The 22128-nt window shown below is 43.0% G+C and overlaps 1 protein-coding gene across 1 annotated transcript in view; it reads right to left on the reverse strand.

Annotated features, from left to right (window-relative positions):
* Nucleotides 1-3200: 3200 nt before the first annotated feature.
* The window catches only part of LOC139657005 (DENN domain-containing protein 2A), a 36440-nt gene continuing 17512 nt past the window's right edge, over nt 3201-22128 (reverse strand). The window contains exons 3-20 of the mRNA XM_071534692.1: nt 19456-20496; nt 17633-17760; nt 15851-15963; nt 15464-15661; nt 15095-15188; nt 14277-14327; nt 13700-13887; nt 13061-13170; nt 12186-12255; nt 11735-11812; nt 10330-10470; nt 9644-9792; nt 7101-7278; nt 6934-6975; nt 6263-6368; nt 5088-5390; nt 4468-4554; nt 3201-4292 (exon numbers count right to left, since the gene is read on the reverse strand). Coding sequence (XP_071390793.1) covers nt 4261-4292; nt 4468-4554; nt 5088-5390; nt 6263-6368; nt 6934-6975; nt 7101-7278; nt 9644-9792; nt 10330-10470; nt 11735-11812; nt 12186-12255; nt 13061-13170; nt 13700-13887; nt 14277-14327; nt 15095-15188; nt 15464-15661; nt 15851-15963; nt 17633-17760; nt 19456-20496 — 3109 coding nt within the window. The 3' untranslated portion in view covers nt 3201-4260. The remainder of the gene's footprint in view (nt 4293-4467; nt 4555-5087; nt 5391-6262; nt 6369-6933; nt 6976-7100; nt 7279-9643; nt 9793-10329; nt 10471-11734; nt 11813-12185; nt 12256-13060; nt 13171-13699; nt 13888-14276; nt 14328-15094; nt 15189-15463; nt 15662-15850; nt 15964-17632; nt 17761-19455; nt 20497-22128) is intronic.

Genomic DNA, 22128 nt, shown 5'->3' on the forward strand with positions numbered 1-22128 from the left:
CACACTCACAGATAAACACGCACACAAATCCTATTGCACAACGGTGAAAACCATACAACGTTATAGTTCATATTACAGGTTATATTATAATTCATATGTGTCTGGGACAACGGTGAAGCTGAAGCCTTGAAAACAAAAGGGTCCCGGTCTGGGAAAAAACCTGAACTCCCTTTTGGCTGTCAGAGACTTGGGAGAGGGCCTCGACAGGTGTGTGTTTGCCCCCCGATCACACTGTGACCCTGCCCCATTCCACCTGTTGCCCCTCTGGAATACACACTCCTCTCAGCTGCCCCTGCGGGACATCATAACACACACACACACACACACACACACACACACACACAGACAGCCCTGCTAGCCCCTGCGTTAGCTAACTCGGACCCTGACCAAAAATACTCACTCGCACACGGCCTGTCAGCACCGCAGTGACTACAGCAGCTCTAGAATATACAATACAATACAATGTCTGTCACACACACACATGCACACACACACACACACACACACACACACACACACACCAGACTTGGATCAGATAGCATTTGCAAATACTTTTCATAGTTTGTTTTAGCCTATGTAGGCACCAGATGTTTGTGGGTTGCCACATTTGACAATACAATAATAAATCGAGCAACTGAAAGTTTAGACAATCACAACAAAGTTTTACAATTTTAAAGTATCTTAAAGTCACTTTAGTTTACGTTTCTGCTCTTGCCAACTTATCTGACACTATCTGAATTGTATTGTTGCAGTACACGTACGTACACACACACACACACACACACACACACACAGACCTGCGTTTTTAGGAGATTACAAATTACATTCAGCAACAGCAGACAGTGATAATAAACAGAGCAATTCAGGTGTAATGTTAATACACTTAATAAACAGTAAAACATTTAACAACAGCAATTATTATAACTATCATTATTATTATTAGGCTATTATTATTATTACAGTCTAATGTAGGCGCTTCATGTCGTTTTAAAACAATAGCAGTAGTAAAACAATATTGATATTGTCCATATATAAAACTCTATGAACACTATGATACCATTATCAGCTTACAACATCGTTTTTTTTTATTATCTAACTGAATAAGTTATTCATGACAGTGAATGAGAATCATTAACGGCTTCCAGTCAGGCCGCCACTGTGTCAGACCAGCTCTAGTCTACATACACTTGTTTGCAGAGTATTAAAAAAGCCCTCAAAATTAAACCGGTGGGTTAATAAATACATCGGGTTAATTATTTTAGTTTCCCGGTGTAAAACTTTACCCAGACAAGCGCTAATGTTTGACTGCGTGCCGATGACGTTATTAGTTTCCTCCAAAAAAGTTCCGGCTGAGGCACAGGAAGTCAAGCGCACTACTGGAATAAAAAAAATGTAGGAATTTGACCAAAGAAATGTCAGATATTTGAAGAATGTGAGTGAGTATGATTCCGAAACAAAGCGGCGTGGTGGTGTGATATTTACATCCACAATCTGAGCTTTTAACAAAGTGAAAGTTAAGACGCGCGCACAACTTCAGGAGACGCACTGCTTCAAAATATGAACATGAGCGCAACACTTGGAAATAAGACATTACCGGTCAAGACTCAAAACACTTGGTAGAAGCTTACCTGTTGAGACCCTTAGCAGTCTGGAAGGCAGGTAGGGGGAATATTTGATTTTGGTGAAGAATATCTGTATATGTTTTTTTTTTTTGTTTTTTTTTTTGCTCCCTCCTCTCTTTCCTGGAGTCGTTTGAAGCGCAAGGAGGGCAGGAATTTCAGGAATTAGCCGTGGTATGACATGGAGCCTGGAAAAGCCAGAGAAAAAGACCACGGGAGAGAAGGAGGGAGGGAGGGAGGCAGGTCTGACCGGTCAACACGTAATGAGGGAGGAGTGGGGTGGAGGAGTGGAGGGGTGGGGGGGTTCAGAGGGGAGGGCTCCGGGCTCCGGGCTCCGAAAAGGAAAAGAGCCACAGCCCGCCCGGCCGGGTGGGGGCAAAGGAAATCACATCAAGAAAGAAAGAAAAAAAAAACAAAAAAACAAGCCGGGGGAATTGTCACTGCCTGTGGAAGGAGGGACAAACACATGAAAGGAAAAGGGACTATAAGAGCTAAGAATAGAGCATTAGTGGGCTGCAGGAGTGAAGGTACAGTATTAGGTCTTATATGCGTTCAACTCGTTTTTATGGCTCTTTATATGTGTTGCTTTTATGTGTGTTGGTGAATGTACGAAGGGTAAACCCGCCTCAGCTCAGTTTACCCATCTTTTTTATTTGTGGGAATAGAGTTTACCTACACGTTTTTAGTCTGACGTAAATATAAAAGTAAGCATCAAAATTACACGAGATGTTATGATGTTATGTCGTGCACCTATGAGAAAAGCGTCTTTAAATTGGTATTAAAAACATAAAATAATGCTTTTCTGAATGTATACGATTTTTTTGTATAGTGCGTGTTTGCCTTATGATGATCACCTACTGGAGTTCATGGTTTACCCACATTTTTATGTAGCACTGCACCACGAATGATAATTCTGTAACAACAACTAATGTTGATGTTTAGGATGTTAGATTTTTATTAAATGATTTCCTGTTAATCCAAGGTGCCAAAGTGCCGCCAGCCAAATTGGTAAATTTTCTCTGTCCATTCCTGTATCCCTGTATTCCTGTAGTGTGTTTTTTTTTTTCTAGTTTATGGAAGTTATTAAGTATTTAAACACCCATTTTATCTGGTAAAAAAAAATAAAAAATACAAAAATAAATAAATAAATAAAATCAGTGACTTTTGAATATTTTATTTTTTAGGAATTCACCTGCCACCAATTTCGATTCCTACCCAAACATTCACTCATCAGTTGCCTAATCTCTAGCAACGAAAGCAATGATATTCTTGGACTTGAACATGTTGTGCAATTTATTATAGAGGCCTAATTGTCTGAGATGTGATTGTGGACTTTGGACCGTATGAGGCAGCATGTGCAGCATAGAATGAACTAGGTAACAGCGCCCTCCAGTGGATAATATTAATATTGCATAATACGAGGCAACCCTGCCGCCTAATACATTTGCTATGACCTGTTATATTTAATGTAAAACTATACACTACTAAAGCAGTGTCGATACTAGTTGCCCAAAAATACATGAATAGAATGTTTTCCTCAGAAAGATGATTCAGACATTGTTCTAATTAAAATCACTTTATTTATACAGTTTCATTGCATTCTCAATCAAGTTTAAGGCAAACCTAGTGGTGTTTTAGAAGCACGTTGTTACTGATTGGCCTAAGATACATTTCGGTCAACATCAAATCTATCCAAATCCAAGTGAAAGATGTATTCACGTTGATTTTCTGTGTCATAATGACTCACAATGACTTTCTCACTCATTCAATTTTTCTCAGTCTTCCTTTTGGTGTTCACTCCTACTCCAATGAAAAGTTCATTTACTTAAAACAGTGGTACATATACCCGACAACCCAAAGTGGTCTACAAACAGTCTGAACTAGGCTCTGTTAAATAAAGCCCATTACAAACTACAGGAGATTTTCTTTGCGCTCATTTGAAGAAAACAAAAAAGAGATTAAATTTGTCTAAGAAGAATATAAATTAACTTAAAAGCCTCCTGTTGAAGAAGAAGTTGTACTATTGTATTTAACAAAAAAAGGTTTCTATAGAAAATACTTGGAATGTATAAGGAAGTATTATACAAAATTCAATCTGTCATTTGGCTGGACGGCAACATCTTCAGCGACAGTCCTCATTGGTTCATTTCAGGTTTAATGGGTGAAGTCGGTGACAGAATGAGAGAGAGAAAACACCGTTCCAAGTGGATTCACACTGTGCTATACAATAATGTACACATGTAGGGACCGACTGTAAGCTTGACAAAAGTGAGCTCTCACAAAACATCAGGGCCTTGGGAATAGTGAGACTAGACGTCGCTATCAGAAGCTCGGGGTCCATGGCGTCTTTCATTTATCATGTGGGAAGGGATTTTTGGTCCGAGCTGCATAAACCGCACACAGCACTAATGGAAGGTGTCCAGAAGCTGGGAGCTAAACCCTTATTCCCCAGAATCCCTCATGTTCACAAACTATCAGTCCAGTTCGTTTAAGGGTCTGCCCTCAATATGACCCCAAAGGCACACACACACACACACACACGTCCATCTTCATGCTCTGAGACATCCAAGTCCAGAGAGTGTGTCCTCTTCTTCTGCACGACCCTCCATGCTTCTTTTCCAACGCGATCCTTACCTACGTATCATTTTTTGGACAGGAATTTCATCTTGTTTCCTGAAAAAACATAAACACAAGCAACAGATTTGATCAAGACAGGTGAACATTTGCACATACCAGTGAAGGATTACGCTATATATGTGTTTTAACACTCATATAGTGTATGAGGTAAGGGTTTACTTGTAAGGAGAGAGTGTAGGAGGAGGAGGGGGGGGTGTACAATAAATCTCACCTAGCCCCTTGAGGAATTTGTTAACTCCTCGTTGTTCGCTCCCAGGCAGCGAGTCCAGATACTCCTGTGCTCTCACCTCAAACAGACCTGCACACAAAAAAACACACAGGTTATTAAATCCAGCATTCCCATTTACACATAACAAGAATCAAGATGCAGCCATATTTTGGTAGGCTTCTAAGAAAATATACACATCTATATAAATCAAAATACATAAAAGAAACCCCTGATTTCAGCTGGACTAACTTGGATAAATAAAGGTTGAATAAATTGTGTATCGCATAAACGGAGTAGATTACTATGGATTAAAACAACACTGAAAAAACAGCAGATGGGTTTAACATTGTTGTGCTGGAGTGCAGCATCTAGGCCTATGGAACAACTTTCTAACATGCAATTAGCAATTATATATGCAATAAGAAATATATTCAATTTCAATTTGGAAGTAATGCACACTGGTATTGAAGGGGCGCAGGCTGATAGAGAAAAAAAAAATCAGAAAAAAAATGTAAAGCTCAAAAGCAAAAAATATGAATTTATTTTGAACAAGAGTTTTAAATCTGCTGCAGTGGGATCACAGGTAATTAAATAAGGCACCCTGACACTTCCTCTCTCAGTACCTCGGAGTCCCTGCCTGCGTAGCTCCCTCTCCTGGATGAAGCCGGTGAACATCTGGGTCTCCATGAAAACCTCCAGGAACCTCCTCAGGCTCTTGGAGGTCACCGCCTTGCGAAAGGCCTCGCGCTGGAAGGACGAGGAGGAGGAGGAGGAGGAGGAGGAGGAGGGGTTGGGCGTGGAGGGAGAAGAGACAGAAGAATCATCCTCACGCTCCGCTCCGCCCATGAAGAGGGAGTAGTGACCCACCATTTCCACGAAGAAACGCACAAAGGCCTCTGACACCACCGTGCTGAGGGAGCAGGAGTCTGGGAAGAGGCAGGAGAGAGAGCCAGGAGGAGGAGGAAGAAGAGAAAAGAGAGAGAAAGGTTTAGGATTTGGTCATAGGAGTTAAAGGGGCAATAAGTAAGATTTTTACTGCTCCATATGTGACCATAATATATCTACAGGTGGTTGAGAGGATTGTTGATCAATACCAATGACTCAACCATACTTGTTGAGATTTCTGCCTTTCAAAACTTTCAGTAAGCCAAAAAAGAAAATAAAGTATTATTACCGTATTTTGCATAGTTATACCTCTTCACTAGATGTTTCTGTTGGATCTTTGCTCTGATTAGCTAGCTTACTTATCTCTATTGTGAAAATGTGACTCATGTCAATTCGTGTCGATTACAGGCAACCATAACTCAAGAAACAGGTGGAGACTGTGCCAGAGACTTGTGTAGGAGGAGACCGTTCTGCAATTCCTACTGGTCACTGATAGAGGCTGACAGAGGTCATAGATTATTTAAAGCCATTGTATAATTTGACATTTTGTTTGTATGTTACATGAATATTTATAGCACCATTGCTCTGCTATTTCCTTTCAAAGTGAATTCTGTGGCTCAGGTATTCATGTAAACTGTAGGGTCAGGGTCACTCCATGTTGTCAATCAGCTGCACACCGATCGCCACTGGTTTGGTGGGAAGGAGAGACTGAGACGGGGGCTAAGTGTGTTCGTCATCCTATTTTCCTTCAAATTTACCAACTATGGCTTTAATGTGTGGCTACAATATCTGTCCACAACAGTAGAGGGTGCCACTGGTCCTAACTCAGATAAATTGATAGTGTTATCTTTGGCATATTTCTGGTGAAAACAGAAACCTAAATCTAAATAGAAGCAATAGTAAGGGTGCTCACCACTGGGGAGATCTCCTTTCTCACAGGCCAGCTCCCTCCTCTTGTCCAGCACATGCTCCAGCGCAGCCTGCAGCTTGTGGGGAAGAATGGAGTCCTCATCGTCCAGCTGGAGAGGAAAAAAAAACCTTAGGTCAGTGGAAAGTATGTAAATGTATTCAAAATATTGCAATAAATATTTGTACACCAGACAGTTACAGCGGATAACTGGCACAGTGAATTTCAGCTTCTTCCTTCTGGACGTAGGTATATAGTCCCAAAGTGCAGAACAAAGCGGTATAAAAATAGCTTTGTTCCAGCCGCCATCACTCAGATGAACAAGTCGTAGCAACATTGCACAGATGATATAGAAGGAATGTTTATTTATTTATTTATTTTATCTTTTAGTTTTTGTGGTTTAGTGATGAGTTTTAGTGATTGGAACTTTGAATACTTTTATTATGTTTGTCTACTGTTTGTGTTGTTTCTAAAATGTGTGTCAAGATGGATGACTCTTTACTGCAAACCAAGTCTACCTACGTACAAATAAAGTAACCTGAACCTGAACCTAAATTAACATATTGCATTCAGAGCTAGTCACAACATAATGGATTTTAAGAATGAGCTAACCCCTGTGCCATGCCCATCTATTCCCATACACAGTACTGTTATGTCTATGTTTCTATGCATTCTACCTGTCGCAGGAAGCGGCTGTTGCCGAGGTCGACCACCAGGACCTGAGGGAAGAGCAGAGAGAGGGTGATGTCATTTCCCGGAGCCATTGTTCAGTGGAGGAAAGGGTCGGAGATCAAGTGCACCCAAGTCGGTATATATCACATAGAAAAAAAACAACTTGTCTCACCTCTTCGATGGGCAGCTCTTTGAGTCGAGGCAGAGAGCTGGAGAGAAGGCCGACTATAAAGGGGGTCGGGGTGCAGACGATATCCAACATGGAGGGCGGCAGCACAGGGATGTAGGTGTGCTGCCAGGTGAAGGGGTAGAGGAGAGCCACCACTGCATGACAACACTGAGACAATGTGCTGGGGAAAGAGAGGAAGATAGAGAGCGAGGTTAGCACTCATATAACACTGTGCATGATGATAACTCATAATAGTTACTAATCATTATTGGATGTAATAATATTGTAGAAAATAATAGTCTTTCAAAGAAAACTCAAGAAAAGTCTTTCATAAACCTGCCCATGGAGTATTGAATACTCGCTGTTAGATTTTATCAATTTATGATGTTCAGTGAATTCCAGGAGTTATTTTGATGAAGTGCTAGAATTTACTTCTTTGGTGGGCCCACTTTCCCTAAATCTGCCTCATCTATTTCCCGGAATTACTTTCAACAAGAACAGCCATGAACTTGCAGAGTGAGAGTTTTTCCAGTCAAGAAAAAGTGTCCCTTACTCAAAACCCAACAATGTCTTGTGGCAGCAATGCATTGTGGTCTACTGTCAGTCAGTGGAGAAACTGGCATCTCTGACTCTTCTACGATGGATTTCTCCCTGTATGATTGTTGAATGTTGATGCAAAATGGCAGCTAAAGAAGCCCTTTCTCTTTGATTCTGAGGATGTGATTATTTTACAGTGATGTTTTAGATAGTTGAAACAATTTTCTCCTATCAAATTCCATTGTCGCTGCACAGAAACCCCTCAACATTATCCACAGGAATAGGAAAATGCATGAAATGGGCCCAGAAATGCAAGGCACGTCACCAATAGCTGTTTTTTTAAACACCGTTAAAATGTTTTAGGGTGGATTTTTTCTTTAACTGCCCCAAATACAAGTCTACACTCTACCACAAGATGGTGCTAGACCGTCTCAACAAATACCCTCTCCTGCACCCATTTCTTAGTTTGGAACATAATGTAAGCAATTCATTTGTGTTTGGTCTTAGGAAACCTGTCCTTACTGTGAGAAGAATGCTAAAAAGCATCTTTTAGAGGAGTGTGATGTAACACTTATAAAAAGTATACAGCGGCAGCAAAACACACTCGCCCCACACTGTTAACTTAATGCCTCCCGTGTGTGCGCCTGGTCTCAGTTAATTCATTCAAAAAGTGATTGAGGAGGCCAAGTTTCCACTCCACAGTAGAAAATGTGCATTGACTCGTGATCTGCTTATGAGGTCTGGTGAGAAATGCTTCTCATGCTACCTTTTAAACAGCAGTGCATAGACACAGAGGGAAATTACAGAAAAAAACTTAATCTAAATCAGAGTTTATGTCCATGTACAGTAAAAAAATGTGGTTTAATTATCTTGCCCAAAGCACCAGGTGGGTGTTATTTGAACTAAATTGGGATACAATGAGTGTTTCCGCTGAGCCCGCAAGCTAAACCAGGTGTACCTCAACAGCAAAGAAAAAAAGAAAACCCAAATTACACTTTGTGACCCTGACCGCAGTGCTACCAGCGTAAGAGTTAAACCTTTTAGTGAATCGCGTGGGTGTGATGGCGTCAACGTGCACACGTTAGCTCTGGAGCCGTCTCCTAAAAAGCCTAACTCCTTCTATCTGGCGTCCATGACAGTTTTCCAGAGAAAGAAATGATTGTTCCCCAGACGACTGTATAACACAACAGCATTCCTTCCTTTAACACTTGCTCGGTCTCTTCCAACAGCCTTTCTGTCGACTTGACGTCTCTCTGTCATATCCTTCACGCTGTTCTTCCTCTTTTCAGCATCGTGCCCCTGCCTTCACTGCTCTGATCATAACTGAGTGTCATTGTGAATGGATTTCAGTGTGAGCCCAGGGAGGACGTTGTGGCTTTGACCCACCAACCCACCCCCCTTCGAATTACATGTATCCCTATATTTTCCTTTTTAGAAAAAAAGAGTGGGATGGTTTAGTTATTAAATCACTTTTGGTCTGAGAGGATAAACCAGAGAATCTCACAAGAACATACAAGGACAGTCATGACCAACAGCTTGGTCACTGAACAGCTGTTACAGCAGATGGGAATCAAACACACAAATCTGTAAACACTGTCCTCCAAAAACAAACCTAAGCCATATGGATGCTGCAACAAACCTCCAACCTTCTCATAACTGAGTGCGCTGAGAATGGAATTGATCTGCTTCTGAAGTTCTGAAGTAACAATTTCTGAACTAACTGAAGCTTAACTTGAGACTATCGACAAATTAAGTTACAAGGAGACACCAGACAAACGGCTCTGTCAATGAACAGCTAATTTCATATTGAAGGCCAATGTGTGTGGCGGTGGCTAAAGCAGTAAACGGGAATCAGTCCCATGGCTCCATAAGAGCAATGTACCCATGGTGACATTTACCTTTAATGCTTTAGCTGACACTTATCCAAGCAAATTAGAGAATTTTTGAACCTGTGATCTTTGGGTTACAGAGTGGTCTCTCTCCAACCACTTGGTCCCCTAACAATATACCTGAGTTTGTCGGCAGTGAAGATGACCCTGCGCTCCAGCAGTAGGGAGGCAAACACCCGGAGAAGCAGACGCAGGCTCAGTGAGGAGAAGAGACATTCAAAGTCCACATGCTCCAGACGGGAGTCGGACGGCCGACACAGTTCTATCACCTGGAGGAGAGAGAGAGAGAGGGGAAAGGAGAGAGAGAGAGACAAACAGAGAGAAGCAGACTATTAGACATTGATGCACACAACCTCACACACATGCACACACACAAACACTACTACACTACACTACACAATGTTACTATTCCACTGAGCACCAGACTTCATTTTTGGCAGTGTATAGCCCAGCAGTTTTAGACCAAGCAGTAAATACATTATTACATATTTAAACAATGCACAAACAGCTGTAAATATCAAAAATATGCACCATAGAAGTACACGATGATGCTTTATTTTTGTCATTTACCCCAGAAGATGTAGTCTAAGAAATAGACATCTATTAAACTTTCACTTTTAAACCCTATGTAGCCTAATTTTAGCCTAGATGCCTGCAACCATTTAGACCTCTTTTATGGCTAATGGCTAACTGCTCAGTAGGATGCATCAGTCTGACTTGATTTCTTGATAAAAGCATGTATATTTGGCCTCCAAGGATGGCACAAGAAGGTATTAGTGCAAACACTGATTTCCATCATCTCTCACCTCTGTCCCAGAGCCAGGTAGGAAGTTCTTGACGGTGATGGTCCGTCCCGGAGCAGGGAAGGGAGCCTCCATAATGCCTCTCATGAAGGGCTGCACCAGCGCAGGAGAGATGGCCCTCCTCTTCTCCACTTCATCCAGGATCTGGAGAATGAGACAGGCCAGGAGGCAGTATAATTTGAATATTGATATATATTTATATGAGCATAGATATGCAGAGGCCATCCGGGTACTTGTGGGGCACCAGTCTCTCTGACCCAGTGGTTTTTGATCCCCGTCCTGTTGGTTTTAATTCTTGCCATCTAATCAGAGACTGATTTACACTTGGGATGCCAGGTGAATGCAGTTAAGCAGTACTCCGAGTCCCAGGAACTACTGTTCTAACTTAATCTTTTGCAATATTTAGTGTAAATGAAAACATTTCAACCTGTTTTTATTCATAAAGCCAGATTTTTGCCTCATGAAATGTTTATTTATTATGTAATTACCATCTCTTTGTAAAATAATGTAGTTGATATGGTAATGATCAGCGTACCATCTAATGAATGAATCATGTTCAGATAACACAATGTGATGACATTGAGGATCCTTCGGCTGTTACCATTACAAAGTTAACTCTTAACATTTTGCAGTCAGCTGAAAGTGGAGACAGACAAATATGTAAAAGTCAATACAGCATCTGGCTCACAGCTCACCGTGAACAGATGGGAATTCATGAGAGGGAGAAAATGTGTATCCCTCTAACATGTTTTTTTCCACTTGGTCCCACTGCACTGTGTGCATCTATGTTGTATGCAATACACCTACTACACATCTGTACAGCGTTAACTTGTGTAGCTGATCTGATACAGATGCAGTATATTCAGTGTACCATGAACATTGAGCACTTCCAATGCAGAAACAGCAATCAATCTATGTTCGCCTTCTTCTATAACAGCAGATAATATTTACCCACCTACGCCCATCATTACATGCATACACAACTTTAGCAATGACATATGTACATAATGCACATTGCACAGATATTTACGTACACACATCGACACACATATAAATCTGAGGCTCATTACAGGGAACCTATTCTGCTAAAGTAACCACATCAGCTGCAGTCAACATGTGTCTCTCTGTACTGGAGCCAGGGCTACAAGGCTCTGTGGGAAAGTGGCTACCAGGGAGAGGGTGGGTGCGGCCCTGTGGGTACCATGGGTGGTACCGCTAGGCACTCTTTATGTGGGGTCCCACTCTTTCCCCACTCTCACAGTGGGAAGTGTGTGTGTGTGCATGTGTGTGCAATACATTAAATCTGTGCGATTTAATTTCAATCGATGCAAATAATGCATTTTAACTGTGTGTTTATGTAGGCCTACTTGTGTGTAATTGTGTTCATGCTCATGCACACTGTAGCTACCTTGGAGAAGAGGTCGAAGCAGCCCAGGCGGCTGACGATGCAGTAGACCTCAGGAAGCCTCCGGCCTTTACCGCTGGGCTGTGAACAGCCAGCAGGAAACAGACAGTCAGCCTCAGAACAACAGCGCGTCACAAGACTGCTCACCCAACTACAACTACAGGATTAGACCAGTGGAGCAAATCAAAGCCTTTGTTTCACCGAGGCTTTGAAGGTGCAATTAAAAAAAAAAACAGAATCAGAATCACTTTATCCACCAAATTCAAGAAATTGGCATTTGTCTTGGTAACACAATTGCAGCAACTTACATAGTAGCACAACACAAAGGAAAGAGTAAAAGAAGTTGAAGACATATTAAATTAACCAGCTTATAAAGCAAGACCAAATTAAGAGAAATGCATCTAGTGATATATTATTTGGACACGACATGGGCAGCAGCATTTTGGGAGCCTACCAGTAAACGCCGACAGTAGCCAAACCGCCTGCTCCCATCCTCACCGGTCAGGACAAAGGAGAACGTCTCACTGGGGGGGGGGGAAGAGATAATTGAGACACACTGGAAACTATTTTGAGCCGTAAAACTTATAACACATAGAACGAGCTGTTGTGGGAACAGAAAACTCAGCTCTGGACTGGACTTTTCTAGCCAACTAGGTGTTGTAAACAATGGCCACACTTTGTACTTGAGAAGGAAGACCCTCGGGGCAGGCTTACTCTGCAAATACCCACACAAAGGCATCCAAGTTTTACCTGACAGGACATTCATTGACCAGTGACGACCCTCCAGACAGGGGAGTGTGTCAGACAGTTCAATGGCTGGGTCTGCAGGTGTGTGTTTGGCGGCAAGCATAGCTTGTGCCAACAGCATTCCTCTGGCCCTTCACCCATCAAACATTTACCACCAGGTAATTATTAGCCGTCACCCTTAGGACACACATCATCACTTCTCGGAACAATGCAGTCCTTGAGAGGCTAAGCTAGGTGGTATTGGGTAATATGAGCAGTTTCAAACAGCATACAAAGAGTGGTGATTTTGTAATAGTAAACCAGGTGTAAGGTGATAAATCCACCATGTTCCCTCCCTGTAATCATTCGTCATCGTCATGCAGCGCCATATAGTTAAAGAGAGTGTAGTCATTTTTATGAGTTAAAAGGTCATTTGTAATTTCCATTTTTGGCTTTACTTTCTCACTAATAAGCAGTTTGTGTGGTTATTAGCATGGCTAGCAGCTGAGGCAATCCCACTCTGATGAGACATTCCCGTATCCCTGTTTCGTGTTGCTTTTTTATGCTCCTGAGCCCCGAGGCACCAGTCACACTCCTACTGACCTGGGGAAGTTGTCGACAGGCGCCCAGTCTTTGGCATCGGGGAAACAGAACTGGGGGATAACCTTCAGCTGGTCCTCAGTCTCCCGCATGAACTTGAAGCTTCTCTCCAGCTATAGGCGAGAAATGAGAATATTTGATTATGATGCACAATGTTTCATACATTCTGTATATCCCTTAGAATACAGACACATTAAGAATAGAATTAAAAGGGAATACATGCTATGTATTCATTTTTGAAAATAAATAAATCAATTGTCACCTAATATTTGTTGTTCACTTTTTAACCACAGCCTCAGTGTCACTGTGTCTATGTAAAGGACAGAGGATATATTTTCTGTTCATGAAGTTAGAGTTTCTGTAGGTGGCGCTCTTTTCTTTGTCTGTTCAGCCATGGTGGCTATCGCTGCTCATGCTAACTACCCAGTTCTTCTTCTATTTATTCCAAACATTGAATCATTATTGTGTTACATCAATTGGCAATAGAGAGTAGCAAAACCGATATCTATTCATATGAAAATGTTGAAAATGATTCTTTCTTGCCAGCAATCATTTTTTTCAGAATAGGTATCCCATTCTTCCCAATGGAGGATGTCTCATTTTGGAATGAAATGCTTCAATACCAATGCTGTCCCGTTTTACCTTGAGAGGGAACTGCTGTGTGACTTCTGGAAGGTATGGAACTCCGGCCTTGGTCTTGTTGAGCGCAACAACAATAAAATACTCAAAAAGTTTCCTCTCCTGCAGCTCCATCAGATCCTTCTCCAAGGTCCGGTACCGCCCCGTCTGCCTCAGCATGGACTGGACCGACACCAGGCGCTGGCTGTGGGCTGAGGCAACAGAGAAACACACACACATTCATACAAATACATACATGATGTACACACACACTACTACAAGACATACTGCACTTCCGAGTATATTTTTGTTGTTAGATGTCATTTTGTGAACAACGGAATGACTGTCAATACTGTAGGTGACAAGATAACGGTGAAAAGAAAGAAAAGCATTATCAGAATCAGTTTTCATGTACATGCTCTCATGCATATTTCTAATGAATGAAATAACACTGAAACAAAACTATCCCATATTTTGCTCAGCATCCCCTGAGCCCTTCTGAGCCCCTGTGGGTCCAAAGACGTCACTTTTTCAGAAACATTGTTGTAGAAGACATTATCTCTGTATTGGCTAAAGCTAGATTTTTTTTTCCAGTTCTCACCTTTTAGTTTCTCCTCCGTGTCACTCTCCGACTCGCTGTTCTCATCTGTCACTACATCAAAGAAAAAAGTGAAAAGGGAAAAGACAGACATGTGTGAGGAGGCTGCAAATAACAATCACAGGAAACTCAGCGCACAAGGTATTTGCTCTCATTGCATTCATTCCAGCTACATTTGTGTTTCATATTACCACACAACACTACCCAGTCCTCTGAAAAATGGGTCAGTCTCAACTGACCCAAAAATGTAAACTTGCCCATAAAGCTAAGTGAACACATATGGCTCCAAATATTGTTCCTTTTATGGAGATCGACCTGTAAGAGGCCGTTCTGGTAAAGTTTCTCAGGATGGTGTAGTGAAGGAAAAGTGGTGAAAAGAGTATACAGGGGGTAGAGTGATGTAGTGCTTAATAAAAAGATGGATAAATTATGAACTCAAGTTGGCTAGCACCATAAGAGAACAAACACCATTATGAACAAAAAAAAAGTGTCAGCCATGACCCGAAGTGTACCTGGAAATAGGAAAAAATATTTAATAATATAGTGTGTATTAATAATGCATATAAAATGTATACCTACTTTTGAACAGGTTGTATATTTTCACAGTTAATGTTTTATCTTCCTGAAAACACCCTGTTTCTGTGTAACTTACATGACTCTGCTACAAGTTACTGTTATGCAGTTATGCATGTTGTGGATATAGTTTAAGTGGGTTTACTCTTCACTAACTTCCCTGTTGAGGGGCAAGAGAATGAAGGGTAAAACAAACCAAGTTGTTTTTTTGTGACCAAGGCCTGCTTTCAGGAGAGTTTAACCCTCACCTCTCCCTGAGCTGGACTCGGTAGACTGAGACACCCTCTTCATGCGTTTCTTCCCTCTCCGTGCCTCAAAGATGCCATTGATTTTCAGCACCATCTGTAGGAGGTAAAGGGAAACAAAAAGTCCATATTTATGTCTATGACCTAAAAAACAAAATGTGCCAAACCCACACAAGATCATTTCAATACAGCTTCTGGGAGGCCTTCCCCTAGGCACACTTCTCAAAGGAAATATCTGTCAAAAAATTTTCCCCAGCGTTACTCATCCCCTGACGTCAGCATGAGTGGACCAGTCCAGAACCTCAGCAGCAGACTGAACCATAAATCACAGAGAGAGGTGGTGTGTGTTTTGTGAACCTCTCAGACCCGTACCTTGGGGATTTTCCTTCGTCGGCGGTTGTAAGGGTCTCCAGAGAGACTGGGGGTGTCGTCGGGGCTGCTGGGCGTGGAGGGGGGGCTGATACGGGACGGCGAGGAGATGCCGGTGTCCCGGCCGGTCTTGCGTAGCTCCAGGAGCTTGAAGCTTCGTCGTTCTGAGTTCTGTCTAAAGAAACCAGACTTGGAGGAGAGCTGGTGGGGATGGAGAGAGCAAGAGAGATACATGTGGGTATAAATGTTAGTATAACACTAATCTCACAAGTCAGATTCACCATATACTGATTCGACTCTGAGTTACCGAGAAAACTCTGTCTCCATGGAAATATTTGGTTTTTATGGTGATGTACTGGTGCCATAACGTCATGGTCATCAAATTTGTACCTTAGTTGGAGTGTCAGGGACAGGAGATGAGGAGGCAGGTGAAACACATTTGCTTCCAAGGCAGCTTCTCTCCAGCTCTATATCTTCGTAGGGGTTTTCCTTGGATGGAGGGTCTTCAAAAGGAAACATTTGTCAAAACAGAGAAATCAACGACACCGCAAATAGCCCCCACGCTGCAAGCTTATGAAACAGTGGATTAAGTATTCTTTCCATATCAGTCATGTTTCTGACTTTTTGTTTTGCCAGACTGTTCCCACTCCAGATGTGCAGGCAGGAGTGCGCTAGCCCAGCTCATATTTCACTGTGATGAGACGCACAACTGCCGCTAGCACGAATAACACTAACTCTAGCCACCAGTCCTCTTCTGCAGATAAGGAGTGAGGTATATAGGCCCATTTTCCAAGGCCGCTGCCTCTCTCTTCTCTCTTTGTCTCTGTCTCCCTGTATCTCTCCTCTACTCTATCAATCCATCCACCAGATGTGACCTGTAGGAGTAGGAGGAGGTAGAAGGATAGAAAGGGACGTTCAGTTCCCCGCTTTCTCTCTCTCTGAGGAAAACAAGGGATCGGCGCACTGTTTTTCACATTGCTGGCTGCTGAGAGCGACAAGCTTAATCTCTACGGTGTGTTTGTGTGCGTGAGCTGTGCGCAAGTGAGCATCCTGTGTGCGTGTCAGACCAGTCATCAGTGCATGTGTGCATGTGTCTGAATACATGCACCGGTGACAGTTGCTTTCATCTCAATTTAAAAAACACTAACTGTTGTTCGATGAGAGCCTGCATAGTGTGTGGAGGATGAAGACAAGCCCATGAGGACCAATCATCACACCCGCTCATTACAGTCTACTACTGTCTCTATCTCTGCCTCTGCCTCCCTCTCATAGGCATTGACCTGCTTATTTGAACAGAGGGCTATAGTGAGTCTCTGAGTTACTTTACCCATGGGGAGGTGCTGGGGCTTTGGTGAACAATGTCTGAGTATTTAAAAGAACAATAACACTGAATGAAAGGAGGAAACTACACAGAGACCCAAAATAAGCTGTGGCATCACCCAAAGATAATTAAACATAATTGAATTGTTATGATTAAGCTCCCCAGCATTGATCTTTATATATATATGAGCAGCAGCACTCATTATACAACTGTCTCGGTGATGAAAACCAAAGAGACGTTGAAGCCATTGCCAGAAATGTGCTATGGCCTGAAGCCATTCATATGCCCCCCGCTGCGGTGACAATCATACAAGAAAACCTCAGCTAAGACCTCACAGAACACGACTATTATAAGTTATGAAATGAAACAACATGAAATGAGTTAGGTGGGGTAGGCATAACAGTGCAGATAATAAAGTACGAACGTAGGTCATGTTGCTACGTATCATTTTTAATAAGAGTGGAGCAGCATGCTTCTAAATTAAAATGCTGGAGCAGAAAAACAGAACAGACTAAAGAAGCATGGCCTCCCCATCACCTCAGCTGCTGTTCAATCTGAACTCTGTGACACACACTGACATGAGAAATGGAGCTAAATGCTCATGTAACATATCAAGGGCATATACATTAAATAGGTCAAACTGCAGCCTACAACCTTTCATAATAAGACTCTTTTGCAAAGACAAATCAAAGCTTTTACAGTCTGCAATGCTGATAATGTGACTGTTTAACGATGTACCTTTTGAAAACACATGAATCAATAAAAGCTATGTTTCCTATTAGGCTATTCAACGGCAGCCCTATGCTCCTACCATATTTTCATCCAGATCAGGTGTGATATGTATAGTTTACCTAGTATGTCCTCGTACACATTCTCCTCTGATAAAGTGCGTGTGAGGCCCAGTCGGGACTGAGCGTACCAGTCCACCCTGCAGCCCTCTGTAGACGACTGGAGCAGGTCCTCAAACTCATAGGACTTCCTGGTGGACAGAGGGACACACAGATTTAGGCAAGGCAAGGCAAGTTTATTTATATAGCACATTTCATACACAAAGGCAATTCAAAGTACTTTACACAAGATGTGTAAGACATTAGATAAGAAATATGTTGTAAGATAAATATTTATAAAAAATAAATTAAAAGAGATGAGGTGGATAAGAAGAGAGAATAAATAAAGAATTAAAACGAATAAAAGAGAATAAAGATCAAGTTGCATATGCAGTGCAGAACAAAAAAGTTGGGAGCCTAGTTTTACAATGGTCAAAGTTGGGGCGCTTCTGAGATCTTCTGGAAGTTTGTTCCAGCTATGTGTAGCATAATAGCTAAATGCTGCCTCACCATGCATAGTTTTAACTCTGGGAAGCATTTAGGAGTGTTGCACACTAAATACAAATAGGAAGAGGAGGGAGGGAATGTAGACTGTGTTTGCGTATGCACTCACAAGTGTGTGTTCGTGTGTATGTGTATGTACAGTATGTGTGTTGATGCCTCAGTATGCCTGATATGCCAAGCCGGCAGGCAGGCAGGACGTTCCTCTTGGCCCGTTCTGAATGCCCACCTCTGTCTTTCAGCACTGCCAAACAGTCTAGCCCAGTAGAATAAAGTGCACACAAGCAAACACAGATGCATGCATCCACACATGCATGCATGCATGCACGCACATACTTGCACTTATATGCACACACACGCACGCTCACATACACACACACACACGCTGCCCAGGTCACTCACAGAGAGACAGTCTGACCAAACAAAGGGCCTGAAACACCACACTTGAGCAGAGAAAGGCCTCCACATATGGTATGGAATGTAACAGAGCCAAGCCAAGCTCCAAACAAGAATGCAGACCACTGGAGAAAGTGAACAATAGACATACTCCAATACTGCAGAGTTCACATTTTTTGGTTTCCCTACAGAACTCTTGTTTGTTTGATTGAAACCATCTGAAGTCAAGCACTACTTGGAGGACGCCTGCAAATTCCTATATGTTTATTGTAGTTGGCGAATTCTGATTCTGATTCTGACTGCTTTAGATGAATTAGACAAAATTTTACTAGTTGAATTTCTAACACTACTAAACCTGTCCCTTAATGATTGACTACTCCTTTGTGACACTAAAAGGCCTTGTGAAATGGTTTTTATTGTCAAAGCGAAACTTCTCGATAAAGCCAGGGGCCTCTTAGACATGACTCACACAACTTTACATGTTGTTCTCCCCCTCCAGCAGAATTTTGGAATGAGGAATGAGTTGAGTTGATGTGTACATTCCTCAGATCCAACCGATGAGCTCATGCTTTGGGATATTTAGAAACAGGGTGATGTCATCAGTGGCTGTGATTTACAGCAGATGTGGGAGATGCTGTACACTTGAGTGTTAGGTTGGTGGGGGGAGAGGATAACATTTAAGTCTACAGGGTCATCATTGCTTAAATGTGATTATGAAGGAGCAGACTGAACAATTTGGTTTTGTAAAGTTAGCTTTGAGGTTGAGAAGAGTAAAACACAACCTGGCTTGATGGGGTGAGGCTTACTTATGTCTTTTGAGCAGATACATAACGTTTGTGTTATCAAGCTTTAGAAAAGCGCTTTTAGTAAGAGTATTGGGTGTCTGCCACAGCGTTGATGGTCAAAACGAATCATATTTTTGGTCCTCTCATCTCATCTCAGTCTCTTACCTGTTACTGCTGTCCCGGGGTTTGTCAGCCCATGGTCTCCTGCAGACTCCTGGGGGTGGGCAGGTAGGTAGCGGTGGAGGGGGAATGGAGGGCAGAGGGGGCAAGTTCCTCTTGCCCTTCCCCGATCCGGGCCCTGAGGCTGGGGTACTGGGCGGTGTGTGGTGCTGGAAGGTTCTCTGAGGTTTGGGTAAAGGGTTTATAGACGGAGCTCCAGGCTCAGTGTATACGTTCTCAGGATCCCCCTCCCTCCTCCTCCGTGACCCCCCAGGCCGAACCACGTCGAAAGTCCCAAAAATGGGCTCGTTGGCCCTCTTTTCTGTCTCCTCCTGCTCCTCCTTTGAAGGAGGGCAGAAGTAATTCCCTGGGAATGCCAGTGAGGGTTTGTCGGGAACCTCCTTCATTGCCTGCTCCAGTTTCTTAATATGAGTTAAAACTGATTTCTTGTCCTGGGGTTGTTCCGGTGGCTTAGCACCCCGTGGCCCTCTCTCCAGGATCACTTCCCTGTCTCTGTTTGTTGGGCCTTCTGGAGATTTAGGCCTTGAATCCCCCAGCTTTCCTACATTCTCCTTCCCTGAGTCCTGCCTCTCCCAGCTGACAAACCTCTTGCTGTCTGTCCTTTGGACTTCTGCAGCTTTGGATTCCTTTTTCCTCACTGTCTCAACCTCCTTCTGCATTGTGCTCAGCGGACATGTTCCTGTAGAAGTTAGGGAGCCAGGCTCCTTCTTGCCCTCCCATTGTGAGATCTTATCCCGGATGCTGGCCGTCTTAGCTCCCGCCGGGCTCTTGTTGTTGTTCAACTTGCCGCACAGCCCGTTCTCCATGGCAGGGGTCCGTGGGTCGGCGGTGGTGGCTCTCTTGTGAGCCAGCATGGTGTCAGGGGGTCCCAGGCCGTCACTTGGGCTAAGTAGGGGGGAGAGGGGACGCTTGGTGGCCACAGCAGTGTCCCTCCGGTCTCTGTCCCCCGGTGGCCCGCACACCTCTTGGCGCTGGGGCACCGCAGACGACGGAGCCTCCCCAACCTTCAAGCCACAGCACTGGAGCCTAGTGGAGAAACACACATGCATATGAACATACACACTTCATTCATTAATTCTACCTGCTTAATCCTTGTAAGGGTCGCAGGGGGTTGGAGCCTATCCCAGTATACATTGGTTGGAAGGCAGAGACACTAATCCATCACAGGGCAAACACTGACACTTCATACCAAATTAGAGTCTTCAAACCACCTAACTAACTTGTATGTCTGTGTAGGAATGTGGGAAACCAAAGTAAACCGATACGAACATAGGCAGAACATGCAAACTCCACACAGAGTTTTGAAGAATTTCCTTCTTGCGGTAAGGCGACAGTTCTAACCACTGAACCACTGCTCCAACCGATAGAGTACAACTTTAGAGCCACTAAATTCATCCCAGACAAAATAACAGAGAGAAAGACCACACTGCGCTATTGCACTGTTTGTCATCTCTAATGAATTATAGTGTAATTATTTTCGTGGAGACGTCAGTTGCTGTCTTTAGTATACAAAACTCTATGGTGGTGTTATTGTCAGCATAGCATGATGTTCTGCATATCTCTGAAAATTGGCCACACAGTTGGAGCACTTAGATTTCTGTCCAAATAGAACTTTTTTTATGGAGTAAACAAGGAATTCTTGTTAAACAGCTCTGTGTGGTGCCTGTGTTTTAGCTGTGAGTCACTCCTGGAAGATTACTAGGTCACGACTGTTTGAACTTTGGGTTTGGGGGTCAAAGTTTACAAGCTACACACACAGCTATTTCTGGAGAGGAGATGAAAGTATACACAGAAGAGGGGAGAGGCCGGAGTGTAGACGTGCATCTTTTCTTTTCCAATCCTGACCCACTAAACTCTGTTTTGGCCCGAAGCCTATTCATCAGATGATTAGATTTTCAACAAACGGAGGAAGTGCGGCCTTGCTGGGTGACTTCTGATGACATCGCTGGATGTGAAAGCCAACAGTCGCAATGCAATCTGGAGGAAATCTCTGGGGGAAACAACCAATTCAAGTTTCCTCAGAAGGATAGAAAAAAAACTGTAGCTGTTTGAATTATGACTATGACCAGCATGGAATTGTAACCAAAAAATTCCCTTGCAAATATCTTATGGTTTTATTAGTTTGGCCCTCTCACCCTCTCCCCCTTTCTCTCTTTCTCTCCCCCATTTTCCTCAGTTGAAGCAGCAGTTTTTATTAAGCATGAGGCAACAGAGGGGAAAAACTAGGTCAAATAGGAAAGCCAAGGAAAGGAGAACGGGGGTATGATGGGGGGTTGAGTGAAGGAGTTACAGACGGTGAAAGAAAGAGGTAGAAAGAGGGAGAGTGAAAAAGAGGAGTTAGATGGAGGAGGGAATCAATAGTGCTCTTTCCCCGGCTCATAAATGCACTTGCTTAATAGAAAGAGAGACAGAGAGAGATGCAGAGACAGACAGAGAAAGTGGGCGCTATGGGAAGCTTGCCTCTCACCCGCGGCCATAGATGGGTGGGGGAGAGAGATGAGGGTCAGTGTGGGCAGAAGGAGGTTCGGGGGTACAAGGGTACAAAAGCATCTCTGACCAGCTGAGCTAACACGGGACCAAGGGAATATGGGGAAGGGGTTGAGATAGAGAGAGAGACAAAGTTATCTTAGCCTGGCTCTTAATAGCAATAATTCTGAT

This window comes from Centroberyx affinis, unplaced genomic scaffold (assembly GCF_046629955.1).
Source record: "Centroberyx affinis isolate AG114_WGS23_722 - 3 ecotype Tasmania unplaced genomic scaffold, CSIRO-AGI_Caff_v1 ptg002607l_1, whole genome shotgun sequence".
Taxonomy (NCBI): domain Eukaryota; kingdom Metazoa; phylum Chordata; class Actinopteri; order Beryciformes; family Berycidae; genus Centroberyx; species Centroberyx affinis.